The sequence below is a fragment of the Phasianus colchicus genome, chromosome 11 (genome assembly GCF_987193195.1).
Source record: "Phasianus colchicus chromosome 11, bPhaCol1.hap1.1, whole genome shotgun sequence".
NCBI classification, from domain to species: Eukaryota; Metazoa; Chordata; class Aves; order Galliformes; family Phasianidae; genus Phasianus; species Phasianus colchicus.
This window is the reverse complement of record NC_143446.1, coordinates 7,560,202-7,585,793: the sequence shown is the minus strand read 5'-3', so window position 1 is coordinate 7,585,793 and position 25,592 is coordinate 7,560,202. Positions and strand designations below refer to the sequence as shown.

Genomic DNA, 25,592 nt, shown 5'->3' with positions numbered 1-25,592 from the left:
CCGGTAGAGGGATGCGGCTGGCAGCTCGGGGGGGTCAACCCGCGGGTAGAAGCTGGGGCAGCGCTCCGGCAGCCGCCTCCCTCCGTCTCCTCCTTCTCCCGTTCCGAGCCCTGCGGGTGCCGGCAGGGCGGGGCGAGGCGGGCTGGCGGCGGCTCCCGCGGGACTCCGACCCCCCCGGCCCGGCCCGGCGGCGAAGGGCGGGCGGAGGCGGTGCGGGCTGCACCTGCCGAGCTGCGCGGCTGGGTTCGGCTCGGAGCGGTGCGGCTCGGAGGAGTCATGCCGGCAGCCACTGCGCCGGGGCCGGACGAGCCGCGCACCGCTGCGCCCGGGCGGGATGGCGGCGGGCCCCGCGGGTACACAGGTACGGGCGCGGCGGGGTGCGGGACCCCCAGCCCGGGTGGGGATGCGGGACTCCCAGAGCACGGCGCAATCTTCCGCCGGGGCCGCGGGCGGAGAACGGGGAATCACCGCGGGTACCGGGCCGGGCGCTCGGCTGTCTGGGGGCGGGTGTCCCCGCTGCAGCCCCCGGCATATGAACGCACCGGCGGCCACCCCGGTCGCGGTCAGGGGATACGGCCCGCGCTGGAGGCTGCGGTGCCCCAGATGGGCAGCACCGGGTGAATTCCGGAGGGTGGGAGTTCGCTCGCCCGGGTGCGGCGTGGGGCTGCGGGGGTCGGGCGGCGTGAAAGCGAGAGGTGCTCGGAGGGAAAGGTCCGGCACGTAGCGAGCGCTACGCCGGGAGCCCGCGGAGCGAAGGAGCTTCCAACAGAGGCACGTTAACTGGGGAGAAAATGGAGATATCGGTGCTTTAATGAAATAAGGTGCTGCACCGAGGAGTAAAATGGGAAATGAATCAACGGTTTTTTGCTTCCTCTTCACCCCCTGTCCCCCCTCCAATCCTCCGGTTTCGTTACTCTCAACTCGATCCTGTGAAGCCAACAGCCTCTGTGAATCTCTTTGACCGGGGGGCGATTAACTTGATGGTAATGGGAGCTGATAGAGGGTCCGGCCCTAACGCTGAGACCTCCTCACGACGCGGGGTCCGAGGAGATGCGGGAGGGAAGCGGCAGCGGGGCCGAGCGGCTCAGGGCACACCGCACCCATCCGCGCTGCTGTGCGCGGTGCTCCGCGCCTCCTCGGAACGCGAAGCCGTCCCCGCACTGCCCGTCTCGTTGTGGTCTCATCTGTCTGTGCGCTTCTTACGGGCGCTGTCGATGAGCCGGGTTTTATTACGTCGACAGAAGGAAGCAAACATCTCCGGGCTGACAGCGTAGCAGCGCTGGGCTGACAGCGTAGCAGCACTTTGAGTTGCATCCGCTTAAATGTGCTTAACTGTGCGTTTAATTTGAATTTAATAGAGCGGTTCATTTTGAAAATATGGAGCGGGCTCCGGGAAACATACTTGAGAATTAACAACTCGAACGCGAGCTGCTCTAATTTTTGCTATTGTTACTAATTATCGAGCTTTTTGTCTGTAAAATCGTGTGTCGTTGGCTGCTCGTGTCGTTGTGCCCTGCTGTGCCCGCAGTAAGGAGTACTGGGCAGGGCATGGCCCATGCTGTGCTCAGTCCTCTGATCCCACATAATCTTGTCCTGTGCTGATCTGTGGCAGGGCTCCCAGAGATGTGGGATCCGTGACAAACAAATGGCAGCCAGCCTGGAATCCCCTCAGTTAATGCCTTGGGTGTTTGCAAACCTGACTGCGGGGTCAAACCGCATCACTGCATTCCTCACCTAGAAAACACGAGTGTTTTACAGTCTGTGCTTTTGAAGCCAGAATATGAGAATATAGCATTATGTGTGTTGCAGTGCTGTTCAGGAGACGTTTTTCCCCTTAGTAAAGAACAGGATTTTGGGGGCTTTGTGTGGAGAGGCTGAAAGGGAGAAAAGTATATCAGGGCAGGGATGGCTGTGCAGTGCTCTCCTAGCCAGGTCCAACCAGAAGAACCAGCACTGCCCTCCCCAGGCCTGCCAAACCAGTGGTGTGGGCCAGAGGACCCAGAGAGGTGCTGAATTGGACTCGAAAGTGCTACAAGGAGCGGGGCACAGATGTGCCTGCATGCAGGTCTGCAGCTGTGGGGCCAGTAGGCTGGCTGGCAGTGGGTCAGCAGTCCTTCAGCAGGTGCTCCTTCTGCACCCTACTGCTCTGGAGGTCTGCACAACTCCCACCTTGGCTGAATGGCAATTGGTTGCTGCACGTGGCTGTGCTGCTGTTAAAGCTGAGTGCTTTAGATGGCTAAATTATAACTACTTGTATAGTTTTAAATTAAACTCTTGCTCGGGATGCTTAATTTAAAATGTGACATGTTATTTATGCAGCAGTATTTGCAGGAGAAGTGACCTCTAGGGAGAGCTGATGACAACTGCTGTGTATTTCATTTAGCATGTTCTTATCTGTGACCATTTTTCATTGCTGCTTTGACTGAGTAATTTTTCCGGCCTGGAATGGCAGCACGGACAGATGCCCTCATGCACTCCTTCTGCAGTAGATGAACAGAAATGCTTCAAGGTTTCCATTTGAATTAGTCTGTGAATGGAAAAGAAGTTAGGAGAAGTTCATTGCAGCCTGATGCTTGACCACTTAGGGCTCCGACAGCCTCGTGCAGGATAGATGTGTGGTGACGGTGTGCCCGGCTCCTCCCACTTCTGCTGCTTCCCTGACTCTCACCTTCAGTGCACTCAGGGTACTGAGCGCAGGCCCAGTGGGGTGATTGCAGGCTCTGTCTGTAGAAACAGCAGAACTGCTCACGTAAGGGCTGACTGAGGCTTCCTGCCTGTCAGGAAGGCAGGGACAGCCCAGTGGCCATGGAGCCGCAGTGAGCCCTGTGCTGGTTGTGTCACTGGGGCTGTGCTGGGCTCTGGGTGGGAGAGGAAAGAGTCATGAAGGTGAGTAGGTACTTGTAGCCTCAGTGTTGCTAAAGTTGAGACTCCGACCCTCAGTTTTTCTAGAATGGCACTTTGGTTTTTGCTGTGATTCTTCGCTCATTACTCAGTGCAGTCTTGTAGCTCTTCTAAGGCTGCTCTGCCCCAAACTGGGACAGCACGTGCTCCTGTGAACACAGGTACACCTGAGCAGGCACATCAGTGCAGCCACAGAGAAAGCCAATATAGGAAAGAAACATAAGAGATGCTGGAAATATTTCTGTGCGGGACTGTGGCCCAGGTGGGTCTCTTGCTGCTGAACTCTTGGCAGCTGTAGTTCAGTTTTGTCCCTCTGCCTTACTGCACCAGAAAGGAGACTGCCTGCAGTGCAGCTGGGCAGCGTGCTGCAGGAGGCTGTGAGCACTGCGTCCCACTGAGCTCCTGGGAGAGGTCACCTGGCAGGCAGCTCTGAGAGAAAGGCTCTTTCTCTGGGTTGGGACCGATCTAGGCTGCAGTTTGCTGGGGGAGATATCCCTGTGTACGTGCGTTGGGTGGCTGTTGTGGCCCTGGTGGTGTGCACTGGGCTGGGTGTGCCTTTGGTGTCCCACAGGGTATTGGTTTGTTTGTTACAAGCAGTTTTTTTTTGCACTGAGTTTATCTCTGCCAGTGCAGCAATTGAAGACACGTCACCGTGAGCTTCTGGTTGCTCTTCCAAGAAAGCAAAAGCAAAGCTGTGCTTCAGAGCCACAAGTGCTGCACATGGTGGTGAGCTGGGTCCCAGCTCCTTCCTCTGGTCCCTAGCTCAGTTTTTAGGCTGGGGGAGAAAATGTTCATCCTGAATTTCCATCGTGCAGGGCAGAAGGTGAGGTGACCTGGAGTGCATGGGCTTGTAATCTCCACTTCCTTTTTCTCCCACGAGATCAAAGTGAAACCTTTTATTAAAGATGATATCAGAAGTGGCAGTCACAGATTTCCAGCCGCACTTCAGCTCCTGTATTGCAGGATGCGAATCTCAGTGGCTGTGCATTTACACCAGGCGTTGTTATTGCTTTGAGAGAATGATTTTTGTACTTGTCATGAAAACTCTAGAATGGTGCAAAATAGAGAAGAAGAGTTATGAGGTCGTCTACCACAGTCCTCCACAGCACAAGATTGTTCCCTGTGGTATTCTCCAATACCTTGTCCAGGCTGCTTCTAAATTACCTAGATGTAGAGATGAGTTATGTCTAGGCTTACAACTTTCTGTGAGGGAATGAAATGAGCCGAATGTCTCGGACCCAGCACATTGATATTTCAAAAATCAGAAGTCAGTTTCACACCATAAAGCCCAAACTCAAGCTGGGCTGGCTGTGGGCAGGACTGAGGTGGGCCTGCTGCCCTGCTGCTCCTGCTGAGCTGGGGGCCCACGGGCTCCCATCAGAAATCAGCACGATGTGCTATGCCTATTGGTCACTGCTGATGAAGCTGGCACCGCAGCATTTTGCCTTCAATCAGTTGACAGGGACAAGACAGCGTGTGGGACAGTTGCTGGTTTGCACTTGGGCATCTTGTTGTCACGCTGTCTTTCAAATGTTGCAGATAAGCAGCTGTGCTGCTGTGCAGAGCAGTTTGGACTGGTGCCGTGGGCCTGAAGAGCGACGGGAAGAGGATTTTGTGTTTGCAGGAAGCCTGCCTGTCTTGCTTTTTGTTTTGTTTTCAGATGACGGTGAGAAATGCAGAAGTTGCAGAATGAGCAAGTGCTCGCCAAAATAAATCAATGGGTGCCTGGTTTGATAGCAGTTTGCTGGCAGCAGAGCCGTATGCAGGTGCAGGGTCGGCCCAGCACCCTGCTGCTTGCTGTGTGGGGGAAGAGGACAGGTTAACTGCTTGCCTTTCCTGCAATGCAGCCATAAGCAATGAAAGGGCCGCAGAAATGGAGCCCCTCCCCTATTGAGGGCAGGCTGAGAGCTGGGGCTGTTGAGCGTGGAGCAGAGGAGGCTCCAGGGAGAACTGAGAGTGGCCTGTCAGTATCTAAGGGGGCTGTAAGAAAGAAGGGAAGAGACTCTTTAGTGGGGTCTGTGTAACAGGACAAGGGGAAGTGGTTTTGAACTAAAAGAGGGGAGATTTGGATTGGACATGAAGAAGAAGCTCTTTACACTGAGAGTGATGAGGCTCTGTCACAGGCTGCCCAGAGAGGTGGTAGTGCCCTGTCCCAGGACACCCAAGGTCAGGCTGGATGGGGCTCTGAGCACCTGATGGAGCTGTGGGTGTTGCAGGGAAGTGGGACCAGGTGAACACTAAGAGTCCCTTCCAACTCAGATGATTCTAAGACAGTGCAGGTTTGTGCAAGCAAGGAGGAGCTGCAGTGCATGGACATCACTGTTAAAGCAGACAGAACTAAGTTTTTCCCTCTTCGTAAATACAGGTATGGGCTGCCCCTGCCTGCTGTGCTGCCGGGATATGCAGCCTTCCTAGAACTGCCAGCAGTGGGTCTGGCTCAGACTGCTGTGTCGCGGATGCGTGCTGTGCCAGCAGGGCTGCCCTTTGGTCTGCTTGCCTCAGCCAGTTGTCATTGTGCGTGTAACCCACCTGCAATCATTTACTGCTTTAATCGACACCATAAACACAATGCAGTGGTTCCTTGTCCTTATGCTGCTGTCCCCATCCATCTTCATGTCATCTTCCACTGGCTCCTGGGGCTTGGGAGGCTGCGAGCAGCTGTGCTGGTGGATTGCCACTGTGAAACACCACCCTGGACACAACCTGGCCGGGAGAGTCTGGCCTGGCAGCAGGGAGATGGGGGAGACCAGAAGCCATGAAACCATGCAGGAGGCTCTTAAATCTCACTGTTATTTTCTCAGTTCGTGAATGATTTCTATCAGCACAGTAAATCGCATGCTATTGCTAACTCTTTCAGACCAGTGTCTAAAAAAATCAATTATTCACAGAAATTCTTGCTGACAGTTGTGTCAGGTCACAGTTCTCTGGTGTGCAGTTAGCAGCTTCAAACAGCAAACTGAGAAAGGAACAGCAAAGGGGAGAAATGCAGGCTGCAAACCCAGCGCTCAGGTGGGTTCCTGTAGCAGGGGGCTGGAAGCCATGGGGATGGGCAGAAGGTTTCCGTATTCTTCTCAAATAAATGTTTTGTGCAAATATAGTTCTTATGCCCAGTTATTTAGGGCAGAAAGTGAATGCTTCTGTACACGGCAGAAAGCTTTTTTCATCTTCCCAAGCTCTAATTTTGGGGTGGGTTTTGCAGTTAGCTCAGACACAGGCTCCAGTGCCATCCAGCAGAAGTTGTCACCATGGGGCAGTTGTCATGTGGGAGTGAGCAGCTTCTTCATCTGCTCTTATCAGTGACAATGCCGGCTGCTCCAGGCAGATAGCCCACAGCTGCCGTGAGGTGTGTGGGGCCCAGTGTGTGGCTGCACTTGGTAGTGAGTGGAGAGCATCCTGGGGCTGTGCCACAGCACTGCCTGTGGATCCATGGGGACGTGGCAGCACTAAACAGCAAGAGCAGCAGCCCTTGCCCTGCCCAAATGTGTGGCAGGATTTGGATTTGTACCTTCTTGCTTATATAAAATCGCAGAAGGTAGGTGTGTAAAACAAAAATAATAAAGTTTGTCTCCTATAAAGAGAAAAAAGCCAAATGGTTTTACAGGTTTTAGCACCTCCTTAGAGGTGCTAAACCATTGTGTAGGTGAAAAGCCACAAAGATGAAGTATTTTTTGACAGCAAGGCCTTGTCTTGGAGCCACTGGTAAGACTGGTGCTAGTTCAATGTATTTGTGGACAGTGTGATTTTGGCATTTTAAAGGGAACAAAAGCGAAAGGCTGATTTGACCACAGCATCTGCTTTTAGTCAAAAGGTTCAGGTTCTCAGATTTCAACAAGAAAGTGCCTGGAGATGTCTCCAGGCCTCAGAAATGCCTATCAGCAACATGGTCAATCAATCTATACATATATATATATATATGTAAAAGTGCTCAGCTCTGACATTGTGGCATCATCAGTTTTTGTGCATAAAACCTTTTATAGGAATGGTTTGAGCTCTGCTTTCCTGCCCGAGGTGGGCACACCATTTGCTGTGTTCAGCCATTCTTTTTTGGCCTGTGATTACTTGCTAGTAAAGGGAATGAAGCTGCTTGTAAATACTGGCAGGGCTACTAGTGTTCATGGGCTCTTGGTTATCTCTGCAAGAAGGGAGGGCGTTGAGATAAGAAGAGCATGGTGAATGGTTTGCTGAAGATTGTAGGCTCCTAAAGCTTGCCTGCTTTCCCACCAATACCTGATCCATGTTAGTGAGGTTCTAACTACCAAGCTGAGTGCTGAAATGTGGATTTCCCAGCATTCTGTAGAGTAGCTGTTTATTCAGTTTATTTAGCTCCATCTGCCCCAGCACATCTTATACTTTCAGGGTCTGAGCAAGTGCAGGTGAAAAGCTCGATTCAAATTATTCCTTATAGTTTTATCCCCTTTTGAGCCTTTATTTTAGAAACTAGGGCACAAACTATGTGTTCTGCAAGTTGCATTGTTTATTTATCACCTGCTTTGGGGTGACAAATGGAGGAGCCCATCAGTAGCTCCATTCACTGAACAGTCACAAAAGCAGCTGTCGGGTCTTTTTTGTTTGCAACAGTTCATGTTAAGACACAGTTCTGGTGTGCTTCATAATGGATGCGTAGTTGATTATTATTTTTTCCATTTTCATTCTTTTTAATATGGAAATAATGGTGAAGATGAATGCTTCACATTTACCTTGTGGACCCTTCCTGTTCAGTTACACTGTTAACTCTTCAGAAGTGCCATAACCCACTTTTTCTCAGTTCTGTTGGAAGACAGGATAATAATGTACAGAAAACCCATCTGTTCTTGCTTCTCGCTTTGCTGGGACCTTCATCAAATACCTCATTTTCCATCAAGTGCTTTTTTCTCAATTAATCTTTCCCATAAGAAACATATTCAGTATTGTCCTTGTTGCTAGATCCCAGAGTAAAATCTACAGATGAGAATAACCTGACTGATGTAAATTGGCAAAAAAAAAAAAAAAAAAAATCAATCACGGAGATGGCAGTACAGCAACTGGAACAAATCCTCGCTTAAGAGTAACATGAAAGACACAAATAAGAACCATTTTACACCAATTCCAATCGTTATTTATGTTTGAAATGGGAGTGGATTGTGCGTGCTGTCAGCACACCCTCATCTAGCATCTCAGTGATGTGTGGCTTGGCTTTTGCATGGATTAAAGTGGCTCACAGCCTTGCAGACAGGGAGCATTTCAGAGCTGGGAAGTGCTTAGTGCTGACTCCTAAATCTCAGTGCAGCTTGTTTGATGCACCAAGGCAAAAAAGCCAGATGAAAAAAGCTGGGAGGACAGAAGGGAATCTGCCCAGCAGTCCCTTCTCCTGTCCCTGCTCCGACCCTTCAGGTCCTGTGGTCTGAATGGACCTCAGCTCTCCATAACCCTGAATGGGCCACCAGAAGGGAAGCTCCCTTTGCAACCATCATTGCTGCATATGTTGCAAGCAGTGTGTTGAAAAGTCAGTTGTACCTATGGAGCAGCCAGCAGGAAAGAATGAGGGAAAGTCATTAAGAGGAGCAAGCCTGAGTTTTGGGCTTGCATGTAATGGCAAATAGGCTCTTCTTATATATGCAATCCAATTAGAGTCCGTTGGCTGCAAAATGGTTAACTTAATCTGAAATTACAGTTTGCTAACCAGCTCTTTAGCTGCTGTTACACAGTAACAGGGAATGCTGCCTGGTCCTCATCCCTGTTGGAGGTATGTGGGCTATGGGTGCGTTCCCTTTCTTCCCTCTCTTCCTTCCTTCTCCCATAGCAAGCTCTTCCAAGAGCTCCTCTGTGAGCTTGCTGTGGATGTTCAACATTATGCCTGTGACTTTAGGAACAGTAACTTCTAATGCGTGCTTTTCTAAGAAAATAGACTTGCAGAAATAATATCATCAGCCTGCTGAGCTTCTTCGGGGTTTATAGAACCTAATGTTCTGTCTATTTCTGGCATCTGGCTATTACAGCATGTTTTAGTTGCATTAAGTAGTCAACAATAAGCAAAGCAAAGGCTTGAATTATGCGTGTATGGAAATAATGAGGCGAAGTCACGGATGGCTCTATTTCTGCACAGACAGCAAGTGGCTATCTTAACAAAATGCTTTCAGATAGCTACTGCCGTATTTTAGATCATTTTGGCATATCCTTATGCAATGTATTTGATTTTCTTTTGCTGTGTGGAGAGAGAAGGAGCACAGGCAATGTGTAATGGGCAAGCGTTCTTCGGTTACTCTTTCATTTCTGTTTCCTTATCAGCAAAACATAAATCTGCAGCATGCTGACAATGAAACCATATGGTAACTCTTCCTGACAAATTGATTTTGCAATGCAGACAACCCTGTCTCTGCATGGAAGGAGGCTTTTTGGATTATTTTGTCTTAATTCTCACTTTACTCTTTAAGTTTCAGCACCTGGAAATTATATATTTGGATGTTTATGAACTCAGTGGTTTGTGTGAATTAAGAATTCACACAGCATGCTCAACTTTAGTGTTTTTACTTTGGGGGCAGTTATTTGTCATGTGAAATAATGTGTTTATTTGCTATAGCCAATGCCCTCCTATCCTGTCAGACAGCAGCATCAGATTCCGATACTTTCTGAATGTTGAATATCCTCTTAGTGTGAACTGAAGAAATGCATGGTATGATCTCTTTCTTTACGAGAGCGTTCAGGTATGCCCATAGGATAAGGATGCTCCTTATGCCCAAGCTGGCCCATTGATGGCCTCTGGTTTGCAATGACTGCAGCTGAAGCAGTGCTTTGGGTGGTGGGCAGCATGGATGAAGTGCTTTGTGAATCCTGTGCAATGAGTGAATGAACCAGCAGTTATCTTCACAGCTTCTCTTAGAGCTCAAAATCAAGAGGCCCTTTGCTTCATAGGGCTGAGTGAGTTTTCTTCATGTGCTTAGAGGTAGCAGCCTGTATCTGAAAATGTAAGCAGAGCACAACCTGGTGAACTGGTGAACAACTTATGAGTCATGGGAAGTAGGTTTGGGAGACACAACAGATCTAGGAGGGAAGCCATGAAACTTATCAAAACTAAACAGCACATCATGGATAGGGATGTTTATTGTGGACTACTCACACATGGCTGATAGGCTCACAGTAATGCCTTGCAAAGTCCTCCCAGCTGTAAGTGCTGCCTGCCAAGCGTCGCTCTGTGGGGCTTGAGGTGCAGCTGTTGCAAAAGTGAAATAAGCAATATTTATGGTTCTTATTTGACATTATGTTTCTGACTAGTGACAGTTAAGGCAATCCAAGGCATGATATTTTCTAGATATTTAGAAAATAAATACAAATTGAGATGAAAACCTGGCCAGTGAGTGTCTGTGCAGTGCTAGTGTTTTACTTCAGCACAGTGCAGCCTCCATCACAGACCTCAGCTGAAAACAAAAATTCCTCCTTGTAGCAGGTGTAGTCGAACAAGCATGCCTGGAGAGCATTCAGAGGCTAGATCCATGCAGAACATCTTTGTACAAATACGAAGCACAGTGAAACGGTAATTTTCAAGAAGTGGAAGGATGAAAGTAACCTGGGAGAAGAGTGGGTGCAATGAGTAACTGCAAGGACTTCATGGATCATTAATAGAAAGGGATGTTAGAGCTCACAAGAGAGATTCGCAAATGAATTATTAGAAGACTATTGCCAAAGAAAATTAGGGCAAATCTGATCCAGTGGTTTTAAATTTGAACTTGGATAAAATTCAGAAGCTCGTACTGGCAAAAATCCCATCTATGTGTTTCAATAAAAGCCATTATTAAAAAAAAAAAGAAAAAGAAAAAAAAAAGCCTTTAATGTTTTGATGCTGGCCAAAGAAGAAACGATGTTGAAAAGCTCGAAGAAGAAGAAGAAACAGCATTTCTTGTATGGCCAGATGCAGATACGTGGAGTACAGTTGATGAACTTTTAGCTAAGGTTCTGTGTAAACACAAGTATAGAAGCTTTCAAAATTTTATCACTTATTGGATGTTGTCAAGAGGAGTCTCAGAATTACTGCCTCAGTTACATCCGTGCAGGAATGTCATCTGGGGATGACATAATGCTATTACAGCCCTGGCCAAAGCAAGGAAATAACCACAGCTTAATGGGACTCTGGCAAAGGAGAGGCTGTTGCAGATCTCTGTAATGATCAAGTGAAGGAAGTATTTTTAAATAATAATGACGAAAGGTCACTGACATTCTGAGGTTTTAATCATTCAACATATGCAATTATGGGCAAGGACAATGCAGGAAAGTGTGAAAGAGTGCTGGCAACAGCCATGTGTTAGTCAGAATGGCCAATGGTGGATTAAAGATTAAAAAAAAAAATCTTAGAAGAAAACATCAAGAGATAAATTACCTGTTCTTTGGCTGTGCGATGATTCCAGGTAAACTGGCAAGTCTGCTGAAAGAGTCTAATGAGGACTGCTTAGGAGGCTGAGGAAACGTAATTTGAATCAAACTTGGCTCTGAGATACTTTCTGCATCTCTTGCAGCTAGAAATGTCACTACATGAGCTCTAAGTATGTGATCTGGTACCTAAAAGTGGCCTTGAAACTGTAAAATGCAATGATGTGGGTCTTTGGCAGATTATGATGATGGCTTTTCAGAGCATCTTGGGTGTTTAAGGTGAAGAGAGAGGCTGGTAACACTCCAGAGTGAGGTAGAAGATGATCCAGCTCACACATCAATGTGTTCCGGCATCAGATGTTGGAAGGAAGGACAGGAGATAAGGGAAATGACACTCCAGAAAAGATTTGCTCTTGTAAAGGCAAGTTGCTGCCATTCTGAGGGCCTGAAAGAGAAGGCAAAACGAACAGTAATAACCTATGTGGAATTAAGAAAGGCATGTTTTTAAAGTGCAGTCCTCAGTGCATATTTACTTAGATTAGACCAGTAATTGACACTGCGGTTTTATTTGGTGTTTTGCTGAGATTCCTCTGGTTTTGGTTTTCCAGGGATTGGGTTTTTCAAGAGCGTAGACTGAAGATGAGTCAGCGGTAAGCTCATCTCCTGCAGTCTGAGCAGAGCAGCTTAGAGTTAATTAATGACTGGAGGGTTTTTTGGTATGAAAAATGAAATAGATTTGATATCAACATTGTAGCTCTGTCCAAGCGTTCTTGAGGAGACTATTAAAACTCTCAATTTCTTTCTACTTGTACATGTGGAAGGCCTATTTTCTCTCCCTTATTATTTTCTGTGCCATTTTGGTGTTTGCCACTCTGGCCTTGCAAGAACAATCCCATTGCCTCTGAGCTGCCTGTGGACCTGCTGAAGTCATCTGCAAATCAGCTGAGAGAAGGGAAGTTTGGTTTCTGATGCAGAAGCAGTGCTGCTATTAAGTAAGTGAGTGTTAGACATAAAAAAAGAGGGATGTATAAAGCAATTCTCAGGTTCTGTCAGTGCACAGGTACAGGGATTGAAAAATGCAGTTGTTGTTATTGAAGTATAGTTGGATGTTATGTGTTGCCTTAATGACTGACCATTAACATTTATGTTAAAAATGAATGAAACAAAGAATATTGTGGCAACAAAACTTGATATATAAAACTAGTGGCTGACAACATGTTGCTGAGAGGAGAATAACTCAAAGAACAACTGTATGTACTGCAAAAAATAGAAAGAGAAAAGCCGAAAGAAAAAAATGTGTAGCGCATGAGTGATACAGCAGTGTTTGTGAATGGAGGTGAGGATGTGATGTCTCTTTTTGGCCACTTTTCTCCTTTTCCTCTCCCTGTGCAAAAGCTGTGGGAGTTGTCAGCTCATCTTAGCCAGGCTTAGCAGAGATGCAGTAGTCTCTGAAGATGAGGAGATTCTCTAAGGTTGTGGTAAGATGCTACCATATAGACTGGGGTGCTGAAGGATGTGGTCAGTCCTTTAGGTCTTGGAAAGTTTGTGTGAGAGAGGATGTGTCGTGAATGTTCCCTACATGGAAAATGCCAGCCTGTGTACTTAGTTAAACACAGAGCCCAGCAATATGTGTCCAATGAAACCATGCCACTCATAGATTAAATCTTGTTTTGTTTGAGTTTGTCTGGGTTTGTTTGTTTTTAATGTTCATTATGTAAAAAAAGAAGCTGTGTAACAACATAAGTGAACCTCATTGAATGGGGTGGGGAGCAGAGGAGCTTCTGGGTGGCATTACAGGGTCTGGCCATGGACTGGCACATGGCAGAGCAAGAAACACTGCCCATACAGACCTTTGTTCCTTGCTTTAACCATTAACTTGGGCTGATTTAAAATATGATTACAATCAACCAACCAAAGTGAACCTCCACTTTCTCCTCTCATGCTGCATTGCCTTGTGTATTTGTTCTGCAGGGCAGTGCAGCCACGTACCCCCTCCCCAGCTGGGCACCCTGCAGATCATTCATGGCAATGGCACAGCCGTGGGGACGGTCATCGCCTTCCAGTGTGCGGCCGAGCACCAGCTGGAGGGGCCGGGCGTCATCACCTGCATTTGGAAGGGGAACAATACCCAGTGGACGGCAGAAGCGCCCTCCTGCAAGCGTAAGGCTCTTCCAGAACCATTCCCAGTCCCTCTGGGCTGCAGTCTAGTTATTTAGCTTTGTGTATCTCCTACAACCTGAGGATTAATTCTAGGCATCTGTGCAAGAAAAAAAGACAAATTCAATTTCCTTCAAAGTTGCCCCCGCTGACTGTAATTGCGCTCCATATGTGTTCTGACATCGTTAATTATTGTGACATAGAAAAGACTCCATCGGATTTCTGCCCGATCTTACATCACCGGCTCCGGTAGCGTTGCACCCGGAACAAACGTGGCTCTGTAGCTACAGGGTGTTCTGTTCTTTACAACTTGTAGAGATGTGACCAACTAATCTGCAAATGTATTTGCAGACCTCTAATCTGCTGGCATTCATTTCTGAAGATAACTTGCTGTAAAAGAAACACAGTGATATTTTTCAACAATATCAGGCTGTTGCCTGCAGGCAGCTGCATGGGAAAGTTACCATATTAACAAATAGCATTTGAATGGCAGCATCATTAACTACCTTTCATGCTGTGTTTCTTCTTATTTATTATAAAACAGTTAGTAATTTGACTGGAAGTAGACTCAAGCAAAAATCTACTGCATGGTACTTTTGAGCTTTGTAGTATCTGAATTGGGGAGCTCGGTCTGTATCTCAGATTTGTATCATTTTAAATCATTGGTAGTTGGATAGCTCTCTAGGCTTTTATCAGTCCTTCTGAAATTCAGGTGTTCATATCTCTGATTTAAGAGACTCCAGTAAAGAAAATAAATGACAGAAACCCTCCACTTTGTGTAAAGCTGAGCTGAACCGTTCCTTGTGCTGGTATTCGTGTTGGAGGAACTAGAACAGTTCTGAAGTGAGATATGTTTAGAGCTCAAAACGAGGTGGCAGAGGTCTGCGTTAGCTTTGCCTTGCCACATTCTCGCTCCTCTTTTGTCTGGATAAATTCATTTCTGATGTCAGATCACTGTGAATAGCCTTACAGATACCATCTCTTCCATCCCCAAACAGAGGAAGACCAGTTGGTCACTTCCTGGCATATAGGATATCAAAACATAGAGCCATCCTCCATAAGAGGCTTCTTTAAACCCACATACCCTTCAGTATTTGTGTTTGCACTTCCACTCCTTGTCAACCATTGATTAAAACAGTCTGGTAGCTCATCTGCATTTGATAGACCGACCAAGTTGTGCTTTTTAGTTGCAGTGCTAAAGGCATTGTGTTTAACTGCAGTGCTAAAATACTTGTGAACAATTACTTATAAGCAGGAATTTTTAATTAGCCCAATTTAAGATCTGTGTAGCTTTAGGTCGAAGCCAAGATACTTCAATATCGTAACACATGCTTAACACTGAGCTATTATTAGCATAAGTGTAAAGCAGGTAGTTTTCAGCATGGTTTAATGAAAATATGAGATGTATTGACCTCAGAAATGTTCTGTGTTTGCCTTGCTGCAGCCATATCGAAGTATGAGACTTTTGGATTTAAAGTCGCAGTGATTGCTTCCATCGTGAGCTGTGCCATCATTCTGCTGATGTCCATGGCTTTTTTAACCTGTTGTCTCATCAAGTGTGTGAAGAAAAGTGAAAGGAGGAGGACTGAAAGGTATGTCAAGAAAAGGCTTTTAGACCTGGCGTAAAATGTGTACATCGTGTGCATTCCATTGCTGTGATAGCACAGAGCTCCTTTCCAGGACTTGGTGCTTAGAACACCATGATGATGTTAACTACTTGCAACCCTTCATTTGTAGAGTAGAACTTAGGCATAGAAAGATGTAAAATCGGAAGTATTTAGGTGCCTATTTTTTTTTAATATTGAATGACAGAAATGGACCTGGACAGATGCAGATCTACCCAGAATTATGCAGGAGCTGAACATATGAGTCTTGCTCTCTGGCCCAGTCTCTCTCTCCTTGAATTATTTAAGTTTGGCTGTATCTTCACTTCTCTTCTTCTCTCTCTTCTTTTTTATTCCTTTACTCTCATCGAACTCCTCTGGGAAATCCAATCTACTCATGTCAAAACCATCAAAGCCTTCACCATCTGCAAAGTGTGCTTAGTGCTGTCACACAGATGCGACAAACGAGAGCTGGAAAGACTTAGGATTTTGTCATTTGGCTTGGAACACAAGACAGTGGGCAGAATTACAAACAGACAAGGGAAGAAGTAAAATTTACCCATCCCGTCCATTATAAAAACTTAATGTGAAGGGTGACTGAGTGACCAAATGTGTCTGAATGTTAAATCCAATCAGCTGTTGTTCATGAGAGCATCCACTCAAATTTACCTGCTGCAAAAAGTGTTCTATGTGCACCTGTGCTTCATTTCCTTCTCACTTTTCCCTTCTTCTCCCAGTGGGCTGGCTGCTCCCAGCTGAAGCCAACGAGCTGCACTTCGTGTTGATTTTTAGCCACCTCTTGCTTCAGAGAAGCATTTGAAGTGAGGTGAGGGAGAGGACCCAAGTGAAGGTCTCTGTGCTCTGAGCTGTGTTTTATCCAGAGCTGGATGGGAGCCAGACTTTCTCTTTGGGGGAAAATTCTGTAATTTCAAAATCTGACTGAAGCCAAAATATGGATTTTTTTTTTTTTTCTCATTTCCCTTGAAAGGATTTTGCATGGCAAAGAAGCCTTTGGTGTCATTCATAGTATTAGGTTTTCACTCACAGCATGAAATAAATTTTGAAATGAAAAGGATGACTGGCATTTTCAGGATCGCTGCTTTTCTTTCTGATAAGACTATTCATATCAAAGTCCTTGTTATTCATTTATTTTAAATGAAGCTTTGTCAAAATTAGCCATCCGCATGACTTTGATGTCTTGTTATTTTTCTCCTACCAGAGACAGACTTCTATACTGGGCATTTTTACCCAGTTTTGCCCCAGGACACCAAATGGTTCCCTTTGCTTCCCGGCGTACTGCTGCCCTCTGTCCCGTGGCAGTAGCCTTGCTGCAGCTGGGTGTCCGACAGCTTGAGCAAGTGTGCCTAGAGGGAGCCTCTTCTGTTAGATCAGTTGATGCAGTGGGAAAATGAGGACCAACCTCTGGATGCATGAAGTGTTTCCTGATCCAAAGAGGAGATGCAGGTTTGGTAATACAAAGTGAGAACATTTAGGAGGAGGCTGGTTAAATAAGTGTCTTCTAGGCCATCTCTGAAAGAAAAGGCAGTCTTTATCTGCAGAGCAGGGAGTGTGTCCTCATCTCCCCTTCAGCTTTGAAATCTGCCTGTCTGCTTTTTCTGGCTCTCTTAGTAGATCTGCTAAAAAAGGTCACCTCTGCCTACAAGCTTGCTTGTAAGGTTTCTGATGATCCAACAGGACGTGCCATCCTATGCTTTATCCCTGCATTTGGGGAGATGTCTGACAGAGGCATCCAAACACCCTCCCATAGCATAGCCTACTCCCAGACCTCATCCCGTGGCACAAGCATAGCATCCATTTTCTTTGGTAGAAGCAGGACTGCATCCTGAGAGGAAGGAGAAGTCGTGGAAATGAGCTTTGCCATTCCTTACAGTCTAATCTCATCCCAGCAGCCAGGGTGATTGTTAGTGACTCTGTGAATGTTAGAACTCTTTTAAAAGCAGGAAAAGCAATTGTGATTTTTTTTTTTTTTAACCCTAGAGCTGGAGAAAGCAGCATGAGAAGTGCCTTGGGCACATCCAGAAGGAAATCCTGAAGGCAACCAAATGCATCCTGCTCTTCCAACCTTAATGATTATATGATTTTAAAAAGACCTCCGAGGTCCAACCGTCCACCTACCACCAATACTGCCCACTAAAGCATGTCCCTTTGTACGACATCTGACTGTTTCTTAAGCACCTCCAGGGATGGTGACTCCACCACCTCCCTGGGCAGCCCGTTCCAGTACCTGATGGCTCTTTTGGAAAAGAAATGTTTCCTAATACCCAACCTGAACCTCCCCTGTTGAAACTTGAGGCCGTACCCTCTCATCCTATTGCTGTTATCTGGGAGAAGAGGTTGAGCCCTGCCTCACCACAGCCTCCCATCAGGCAGCTGTAGAGAAATTAGGTCTCTCCGACCCTCCTCTTCTCCAGACTGAACAATCTCAGCTCCCTCAGCTGCTCCCCATATGACACTTGCCCCAGACTCCTCATGGTTAGTGAGATAATAGACATGGATTTAGATTTAAACTCCAGTGTTTATCTGTGGTTGGATAAAAGCTCAGGTATGCAACTGTTCATCACGGTGCTGTTTTACTCCTTGCTTTATTCACAGAGACATGCAGCTGTGGTATCAGCTCAGAACTGAAGAACTGGAGAACATGCATGCTGCTTACTTTGGTTATAAGGGAAGAAATAACAACAACAACAACAAGAAACTCAGGAATAATTCTGTATTTGATGATGTGACTAACATGGCATATGACAACCAAGGCTTCTACAGGTAAGGTTGTTAAAATGTAGTGGTTTTGAATGAGGTTGTCGGAGAAGTTTTAGTATTTGCTAAAGATGTGCTTAGCAGACTGCCCTGAGGAGGTCAGGGTATGGCAGCAGCACTGACCTGGAGCAGGCAGGCTCACCTGCTGGGGCAGAATGTATGGGTTTCCTTAAGCTTGCCTGTGCTGTGGGAGTTGTGTTGCCCAAAGGTGGCAGAGCAGAAAATTTGAGCACTTGGTTGCACTCGCAGCAGTGCTTGGTGAAGCCTGGTCTGCAGAGGAGGTTGCGCCAGGTTAAGTGGAGAAAGGTTTTTAATTGGCTTTGTTAAGTGGATGCTAAGCAGCAGCAGGTAAGTGGATACGCTGTGTGGTTGCGTGGTAGCAAGCTTGCCTAAGGGCTTAGGAGAGGAGCTAACCAGGGTCAGCCCAGGGTGTTCCCATCCCTCTGTGCATGGAGGGTCTCCAGAGAAACGTGGCAGTCAGTGTGTGCAGGGCAGCACAGTGGGATCCTCAGCTACAGCGTGCCACTGCCCCATCAGTGCCACCACGGTGGGAACCCTGACCCTGTGGTTGCCCAGAGAAATGTCCATACTGAAACGAGGTGTGCCCTGTGGTGTGGATGCATGAGGGGTGGGCAGAGGTGTTTTTATTGGTTCAAAATCACCTCTGAATGTGTCCAGATGTGTTGTCACCAGTAAAAGAAATTTGTACCATCTGTACAAATACGTGTCATTGTATCTTTGATAACCTCTGAGTTCTCCTTTGTCATTGTGTATGGTATATACAGCACAATCCTTGTTTGCCTTTAATTCATTGCTCCTTTGTAGAGCTTTTCTGAACAGCAGTACCTGTGATTTGTAGTGGTTACCTGCAGAAAACAGCTTTATGCAGATTGCAAACCTGCTTCCATGTCACAGTGCAGCTGGAAATTTTATTCCAACGGAGCACTTACATGAAAGTCTGATGGCTGTTTAATCAATTCTTAGCTTTGGGTGTTTTCAGAAAGATGTATAATGGTAATTAAATGAAATTTATAACCTCAACAGTTTTCAGAAGTCTCAACGACACAATTTTTAACTTTGGACAACTTCAGTCTTTCAGAGTGTAAATGTTTTGAAAAAATGTAATCTGCTTTTAAAATAACAGGGATAAATAAACACAGGGCTATCTACAGGGCTTAGAGCTCTGCTGGAGTCTCAGCTCCTTCTGCTGCTTATCTGCACCACTCCACAGGGCAGAAGCTGCTGTGTTATGTTTACCGAATTCTGTACATCTTTTCTTAACTGAAACGAGCAGGGAATACACAATTCTTCTGGATAAGCAGCTTCTCTGGGGCCAGAAGTAAACAGTTTGATTATTTCTTTAGAAAACTGGAAGGAGAAGGATGTGCAGTTCCCTAGTGGGGAAATGCAGAGGGCAGGAGGATAATGCCTGTGAGCTCTGTTTTTACTGCTTGAACAGTAGAGATGCTGTGTTGGGCACTGAGGCACATACCCACCTCCTTATGCGTGAGGCCACTGTCAGCCATGTCAGCTTGCTTTCCAGGATGTGGAGATGGTGTGATCCTGGCTAATGACCAGTGAGCAAAAATCAGCTGGAAGAATGGTCATGCTGTGCACACCAGAGGAAGGGTCTAGCTGTTTCTCATAAAGAACAGATGCTGTTTCTAATCGGACATAGTATCCAAGCTGTTACAGACCAAATAAAATGATCTTGGGATTGCTCTAGGAACAAGGGTGGTCTGTTATCAGTTCTTACCACACTCCCTTTTCTCACCTGAATAAGATCTACTTAGTCAGAGTTAGTAAAAGCTGTTACCTTCTCCTGTTTATTTCTGTAAGTGGATATATGCAGAGGATGAGGTGCGGAAGTGATGCTAACATGTCTCGTGCCAAGTCTCAGAGACAACAAGTGGTCTGTCAGCTCTGCACCCCTTGCAAGACTGAATGGTGCATGTCACAACTAGGTGAGGTCTCAGCATGCTGTGCTCCAGAGATGTCTTGGCTGATTTTTGTCAAGACGAGAACAGATCTCAAGGACTGATCCAGATCTTGCTGACGTACATTGTCTACCAAACGATTTGATTTGCTGCTTTAAGGAACAAAAGTGCTTTAGTAACAAATAAAATGAAAAGCCAGTTCTTTCAGGTAGGTAAGACACAGGTTATATTTTGTGGAGTAACTCAGGAGCACAACGCTATCATCTGTGGAAGTGATGCCTTAGTTTGCTGATGAGATCATTTTGACTGTAATGAGGTACCATAACAGGGATCCAAAATGCTGACATGGAAGTTATAAATAATGCAGGAGTTGGCTGTTGGACAGCTCAGGCTCCAGTGTGTTGTTCGGGTCCTGTCTGCCCTAAAACAAGGTCCTCATCCCCTTGTGTTTGAAGTGTGGAACAAATGTGATGAATATGTAGTTTCACTGGAAAACACTGAATTTTAATGATAACTGCTGTAACTATAATGAGCCCCACTCTGGCTTTTGGGTGCGTGAACAAATTGCCTTAAAATGTTGAGAAATATGTTTACGAATACCTGGGATCATTAATGGCTGTGTAGTCTCTGTTGATGCTGCCGCTTCGCTTGGGTGTAAGGAGCCATAAGGAGGATAAAAATAGCAAATTTTAGCAGCAGCTCATACATGCAGGAGCTGTAAGCCTATTTGCTCTCTTACAATATTGGAATAGTTCACTAACACTGAATAGGAACAGCAAATTACAAGGCATGGGGTGCTGGGAGGGATGTGCTTCCCCCAGGTTGGAGCAGAGGCAGGAAGTTGCTGCGTGAAACAGGGCTGGAGATTAGCAGAAGGCTGATCCTCAGCTGCAGGAGATGAGAGCAGCCCATCGGCAGCCTGGGTGCAATGCCTCCCTGATGGGAGAATGAAACCAAGGATGTTAAATTCATCCATCCAAGGTGAAAGACTGTCCTCAGAACAGCAGATAGCATCACACTGCTTTGGATTAGATGGGCACTGTGGGTCTCATGAGGACCTTAGCACATAAAGTACCATTCTAGGTTTAAGAGGTTTTTAGTTGTTTGGGTTTTTTTGTTTTGTTTTGTTTTGTTTTGAGATGGGTAAGCTCCTGAGCAGTAAATTTGAGTAAACCGAAGCAAATTTGAGTCTGTTGTCTTGAGATCACTGCCTGGAGCCAGGGAAGTTGAGCAGCCTGAGCCAGCAGCCACCTCTTCTCCATGAGGCAGTGGTGCCTCTGTGACAAGTCACTAACATGTGCACCAGCTCACAAAGCCACCGAGGGCCAATGGCACAGTTAAGCACCGACATGCAGGAAAAGCATGGAAGTAGTAGTGAGAAAAAACAGAGCTTGTTTCAGTTCTCATCAGCTTCTGAATTACAATGAGCAATAGCCATACTGAGGGAGGCCTTTGCTTGCTTTGGTTTTTCATCACACTGGCCTGAGTCCTGTGCAAGGACAGGCATTCCCTCAGCTCAGAGCTGTTGTTTTCCAAGGGAGAATGGACAGTCTGGTATTTTCATGCCAAGGGAGAGCTGAGTTCTCCTTTTCAACATCTTTATCAAAGACATAGACAGTGGGATTGAGCATACCCTCAGCTAGTTTTCTGATGACACCAAGCTGAGTGGTGCAGTTAACAGAATAGGAGAAAAGAACACCATCCAGGGGGTCCTGGACATACTCAACAAGTGGGCACGTGGCAATTTAATGAGGTTTAACAAGGCTGAGTGCAGGGTGTTGCCCTTGGATTGAGGCAATTGCAGACGTTCTTACAGACTAGGAGAGAGTAACCTGGAAGAGATGGACTTGGAGGCCCTGATGGACAAAAAGCTGCAAATGAGCCAGCAGTGTACTCTTGCAGCCCAGAAGGCCAGCAGTACCTGGGGTACATCAACAGAGGGGTGGCAGCAGGGAAAGGGAGGTGATTTTCCAATCCCTTATGAGCCCCCATTTGGAGTACTGTGTCCAGGCCTAGTGCCCCCAGCGTGAGAAGGATGTGGAGCTGTCGGAGTGGGTCCAGAGCAGGGCCATTAAGATGATCAAGAAGCTGGAGTTGTTCTGCTTTGAAGAAAGGCTGAGGGAGTTGGACTTGTTGAGGTTGGAGGAAAGAAGGCTCTAGGGAGATAACATGGCAGCCTTCCAGTACTTGAGGGGAGCTTAAAGCAGAAGGGGGGGACTGACTTTTCACATGGACTGATAGTGACAGACAAGGGGAATGGCTTTAAACTAAAAGAGGAGAGATTAAAGCCCATGGCTTTAAGGTGCCCCCCAGCCTAAGCCATTCTGTGATTCCATTCTATGATTCCTTTTACTCCTCTGTCAGCTGAGAGGACAACCAGATGGAAACCAGCCTGGCTTAAAAATACATGTAAAGATCAGCAAAAAAACTTAGTGATTTTTCTCCCCGTTGTGAAAACCTTTGGAAGAAACCACGCATTCAACATTTGGACTGTACTTGAGGTGAATTATTTTACACAGCTCGAGGCCAAGTTATAAAGCATTCTCTGTGAAGTAGCGATCTGGCTGCAGGAGTGAGTCAAATGGAAAAGCCCACGTCTCGGTAGGCTTCAAGTCCTCCTTCACATATCCACTGCAGCTGGAGCATATTATCAAGGAGAAAAAATCTCTTCTGCGGAGAAAGAGGCTAGTGTAATCTCCCACAGAAGATATTTTTAGCACCTGAATTTTTGTGCTGGAGCCCTTTTTGACTATAAGATGCATTACCAGCATGCCTGGCAAAGAGCAAGTAAGGGCAGTCCAACAGAAAAGATGTCCAAGTGAAAAGATTTCGCAAAAAATAAAAGCCAACGTGCTCTTAGGAGAGGCAGCTTGGTGTTTTGAGTCGACTCAAGAAGCTGTGCGCAGAGTTGGCGAAATTAGCTCATAGCTTTGGCCTCCACAGTGAAACAAAGTGTATTTTCTTTTTTCCTTTGATGTAGTGAGGCTGAAGTTTTCCACTACCTTTTATAAGGGGTTCCACTGGAGGTGCAAATCAGAACCTTGTGTTGCTCTGAACAGCGTCTGCATGTGTCCAGGCCCATGGAGGACATGGCTGTTGGCCAGAGGGGGAAAGACCCTTGGCCACATTCCCACCTTTCCCTCTGTCCCATCGGAGCACTTTCCCAGCTGTTTTCCCCCTCTAAACACGTTAGTAGAAGAGATTCCGAAGCTGAAGGATCTGATGGCCTTTTGCTAGCAGCATGCTGTGGTGCAAGTTTACTGCAGTGAGGAGCAGCGCTCATGCTGAGAGACAAAGTGGTGCAGGACTGGATGGAAAACACAAATAGTAGTAGGAGACACCAGAACAGCCTGAGTGGCCATCAGAGCCCCCCCCCCCCCCCCCCCACCAGGAGCTGCAGAGCAAGGGGATGCATCAGAGGGAGAATTAAGGGAGCAAAACTTCAACAATAGTGACTTCCTGCAAGACAGTCGGGGTCCCCAAAGTGTCTTCTGCACCTGGCATGCCATGAAGGGCTGTGGGAGCTCATACTGGTTCTGCATTTTCATTAGATTTCTTTTCTTGTTAAAAGTTGGACTGCCTGAGCCTGGCTGAAGATGCCGCTGTCCTACACACAGAGCTGGATCTCTTTGCCTGAGCTCTGCGTGCTGTGACCTGGCACCAGGCTGGCTGCATCAAGGAGCAGAGCTGAGCTCATTTCTCCCTCTGAGTTTCTATTTCTTCTGTCTGAGCCCACGGCTGGTGTGAGGATCCCACTGCTCAGGGATGCAGTCTGCGTGGCATCCTTGTGTGTGGAGAGCAGCAGTGCTGCAGGAAGCAGTGCAGGGCTGATTCCACTGCAAGAAGCATCCAGTGAAGCAGCTGCAAACAGCACAGGCTGTGTCTCATACAGCATGTACAGTCCATGCCATTCCCTGTGTGAGGGCTGTCTGGTTGTGCAGCTCTTAGGAGGGGGGAGCAGACTTGGGCAAAGCCGAGGGGCCTTTACGTGCTTTTTGCATAGACATCTGCACACTGTGTTGTCCCAACCTGAGCTTCTCTATTCATTTCCCCTTATCATTTACCATGGTGCTTTGTGCTCCAGCATCTCACTGCCACTGAAGTCTCAGCACCTTCTGATGCACCTATTTCACAGAACTGCCAGGCGGGGGAAGTGGGCTGTGGTTTAGTCTTGGGGCCCTGTGTCAATGGCAGGAGTTACAGGATACGTTTCCTGTTTACTTAATGTAAGAGAAATAAAAATGCAGTTAAAGAGAAAGCAGAACCAACCAACCAAAGCCTTGCTCCTTTGTATCAGCAATTTGCACTTATCTTTCTCAAATGTCAAGTATTGTGCATCTAGATGGGATGTTCAGCATGTGACACTCCTGGATGCTCTTATGTTTCCAGCTAGGAATACAGGGAAGTCTTCTAACCTTCTGACTAGGATAATTTGGAGTAGCCCAGTTGGAAACTAGCGTTAAAGGGCCAGAAGGAGTCATGTTTTCCCTGTTAACCTGGGCACCTCCTTGGGTTCTGTTCTGCTGTGCTGATCAGTGCCATCCCGCATTGAAAGCAGAGGTGGTTTCAGATGCCTTTACACTACCTGGCTGTAGTTCATGCCCCAAGTAGTTTTGTAACACAGCTTTCCAGTGAAGGACAAGATTTAATGTCCTCTACAAGACAGATGTATCTGCAGTGTCTGTACCAGAGCAGTTACTTGTAACAGTGCTTTTATTTTCTGCCCTTTCCCTGTGATTCTGCGCATTCCTATATGAAGCACGCTTCCCACTAGCGCTCCTGCTGGTTTCCTGCAGCCAATGCAAGCAGCACACAGAGACTGCACCTCTTGAAATGCTGCTCATGTGCACAGGGTAGGGCCAGGCTGTCCTGGATGCAAGTGCACAGACTGCTGCATTCCCCTCTAACCAAGCGAGGGCTTTCCTTCCGCACCGCTCACAGCACTCAAGTGCTCCTAGTAGGATTCTCTAGTTTTCACTGCATTAAATTGAACCTGGAGACTCAAAACAAAGAGATGACATCTGCTCCAACTCCACAGATCTTTCCAAGGACTGCACCAGCTTTTGCAAACTCAATTATTTGCACCATTGCCACCTACTGCTTTTAATGCTGGAAGAAGCGAGCCCCTATTTTGCAGCACAAGCAGTTTGTAAAGTGCCCGATATGCAAATAAAAGAGATCAGAAGGTTCTGTATTCTCATTAGAGCAAGCAAAACTGAAGTAACTTTTCCCTTCATGCCTACAGATTCCAGGAGGAGTGGACTCGGGACATGGCAGCTTCGGGGCGCTGCAAAGCCAGTGAGCGGCTGCCCAAGCTCAGCAGCAGCAGCAGCACACCTGGGAGACCCACAGAGCCAGGACACAGCACTGCTCTGCACACAGTGAATTCAGTCCACGTGGTTGAGGTCTATGGACACACGGACAGATACAACAAACCCAGGTGTCAGATACCTGGCTAGCTGCTGGCTGAAGTGCACTTGCTTCTCTGGACCAAAATGAAGTGGATTGAAATAATGTGCCTTAAAGATAACGCAGGAAGTTAACTACTCATTTGAGTCTGAAAGTTTTATATATTACAAAGTGGTTATTTAACAGGAATACTTTGAGGTCTGATATAAATAAAATGAGGAACGTTGAGGCTGGCCGTCAGCAGCCATTCTCTGCAGTGCACTGTGCTGTGGCCGTGGCAGAGCATCATGGCTTTCTTGTGTATCTCCAGAGAGGAATGGGAGCCGGGTTGTGTCTTTGCCTGATAGAAATTCACTGGTGATAATTACACATTCATTACGCCTTCCTTAACCCATATTTTTATACGCCTTAATCCCCCATATTTTTACACAGCGGTATGATAGAACAACAATAAGATGTTTTTTAATTAAAA

General features: G+C 46.7%; 1 protein-coding gene across 1 annotated transcript; it reads left to right on the top strand.

Moving 5' to 3' along the window:
* The first annotated feature begins 32 nt into the window (after positions 1-32).
* Positions 33-25,254, top strand: SUSD3 (sushi domain containing 3). Its single transcript, XM_031608482.2, has 5 exons — positions 33-361; positions 13,210-13,398; positions 14,840-14,987; positions 17,613-17,780; positions 24,957-25,254. The coding sequence occupies exons 1-5, from the start codon at positions 277-279 to the stop codon at positions 25,168-25,170; spliced, it is 804 nt and encodes a 267-aa protein (XP_031464342.1). The 5' UTR covers positions 33-276; the 3' UTR covers positions 25,171-25,254.
* The last annotated feature ends 338 nt before the right edge of the window (positions 25,255-25,592 follow it).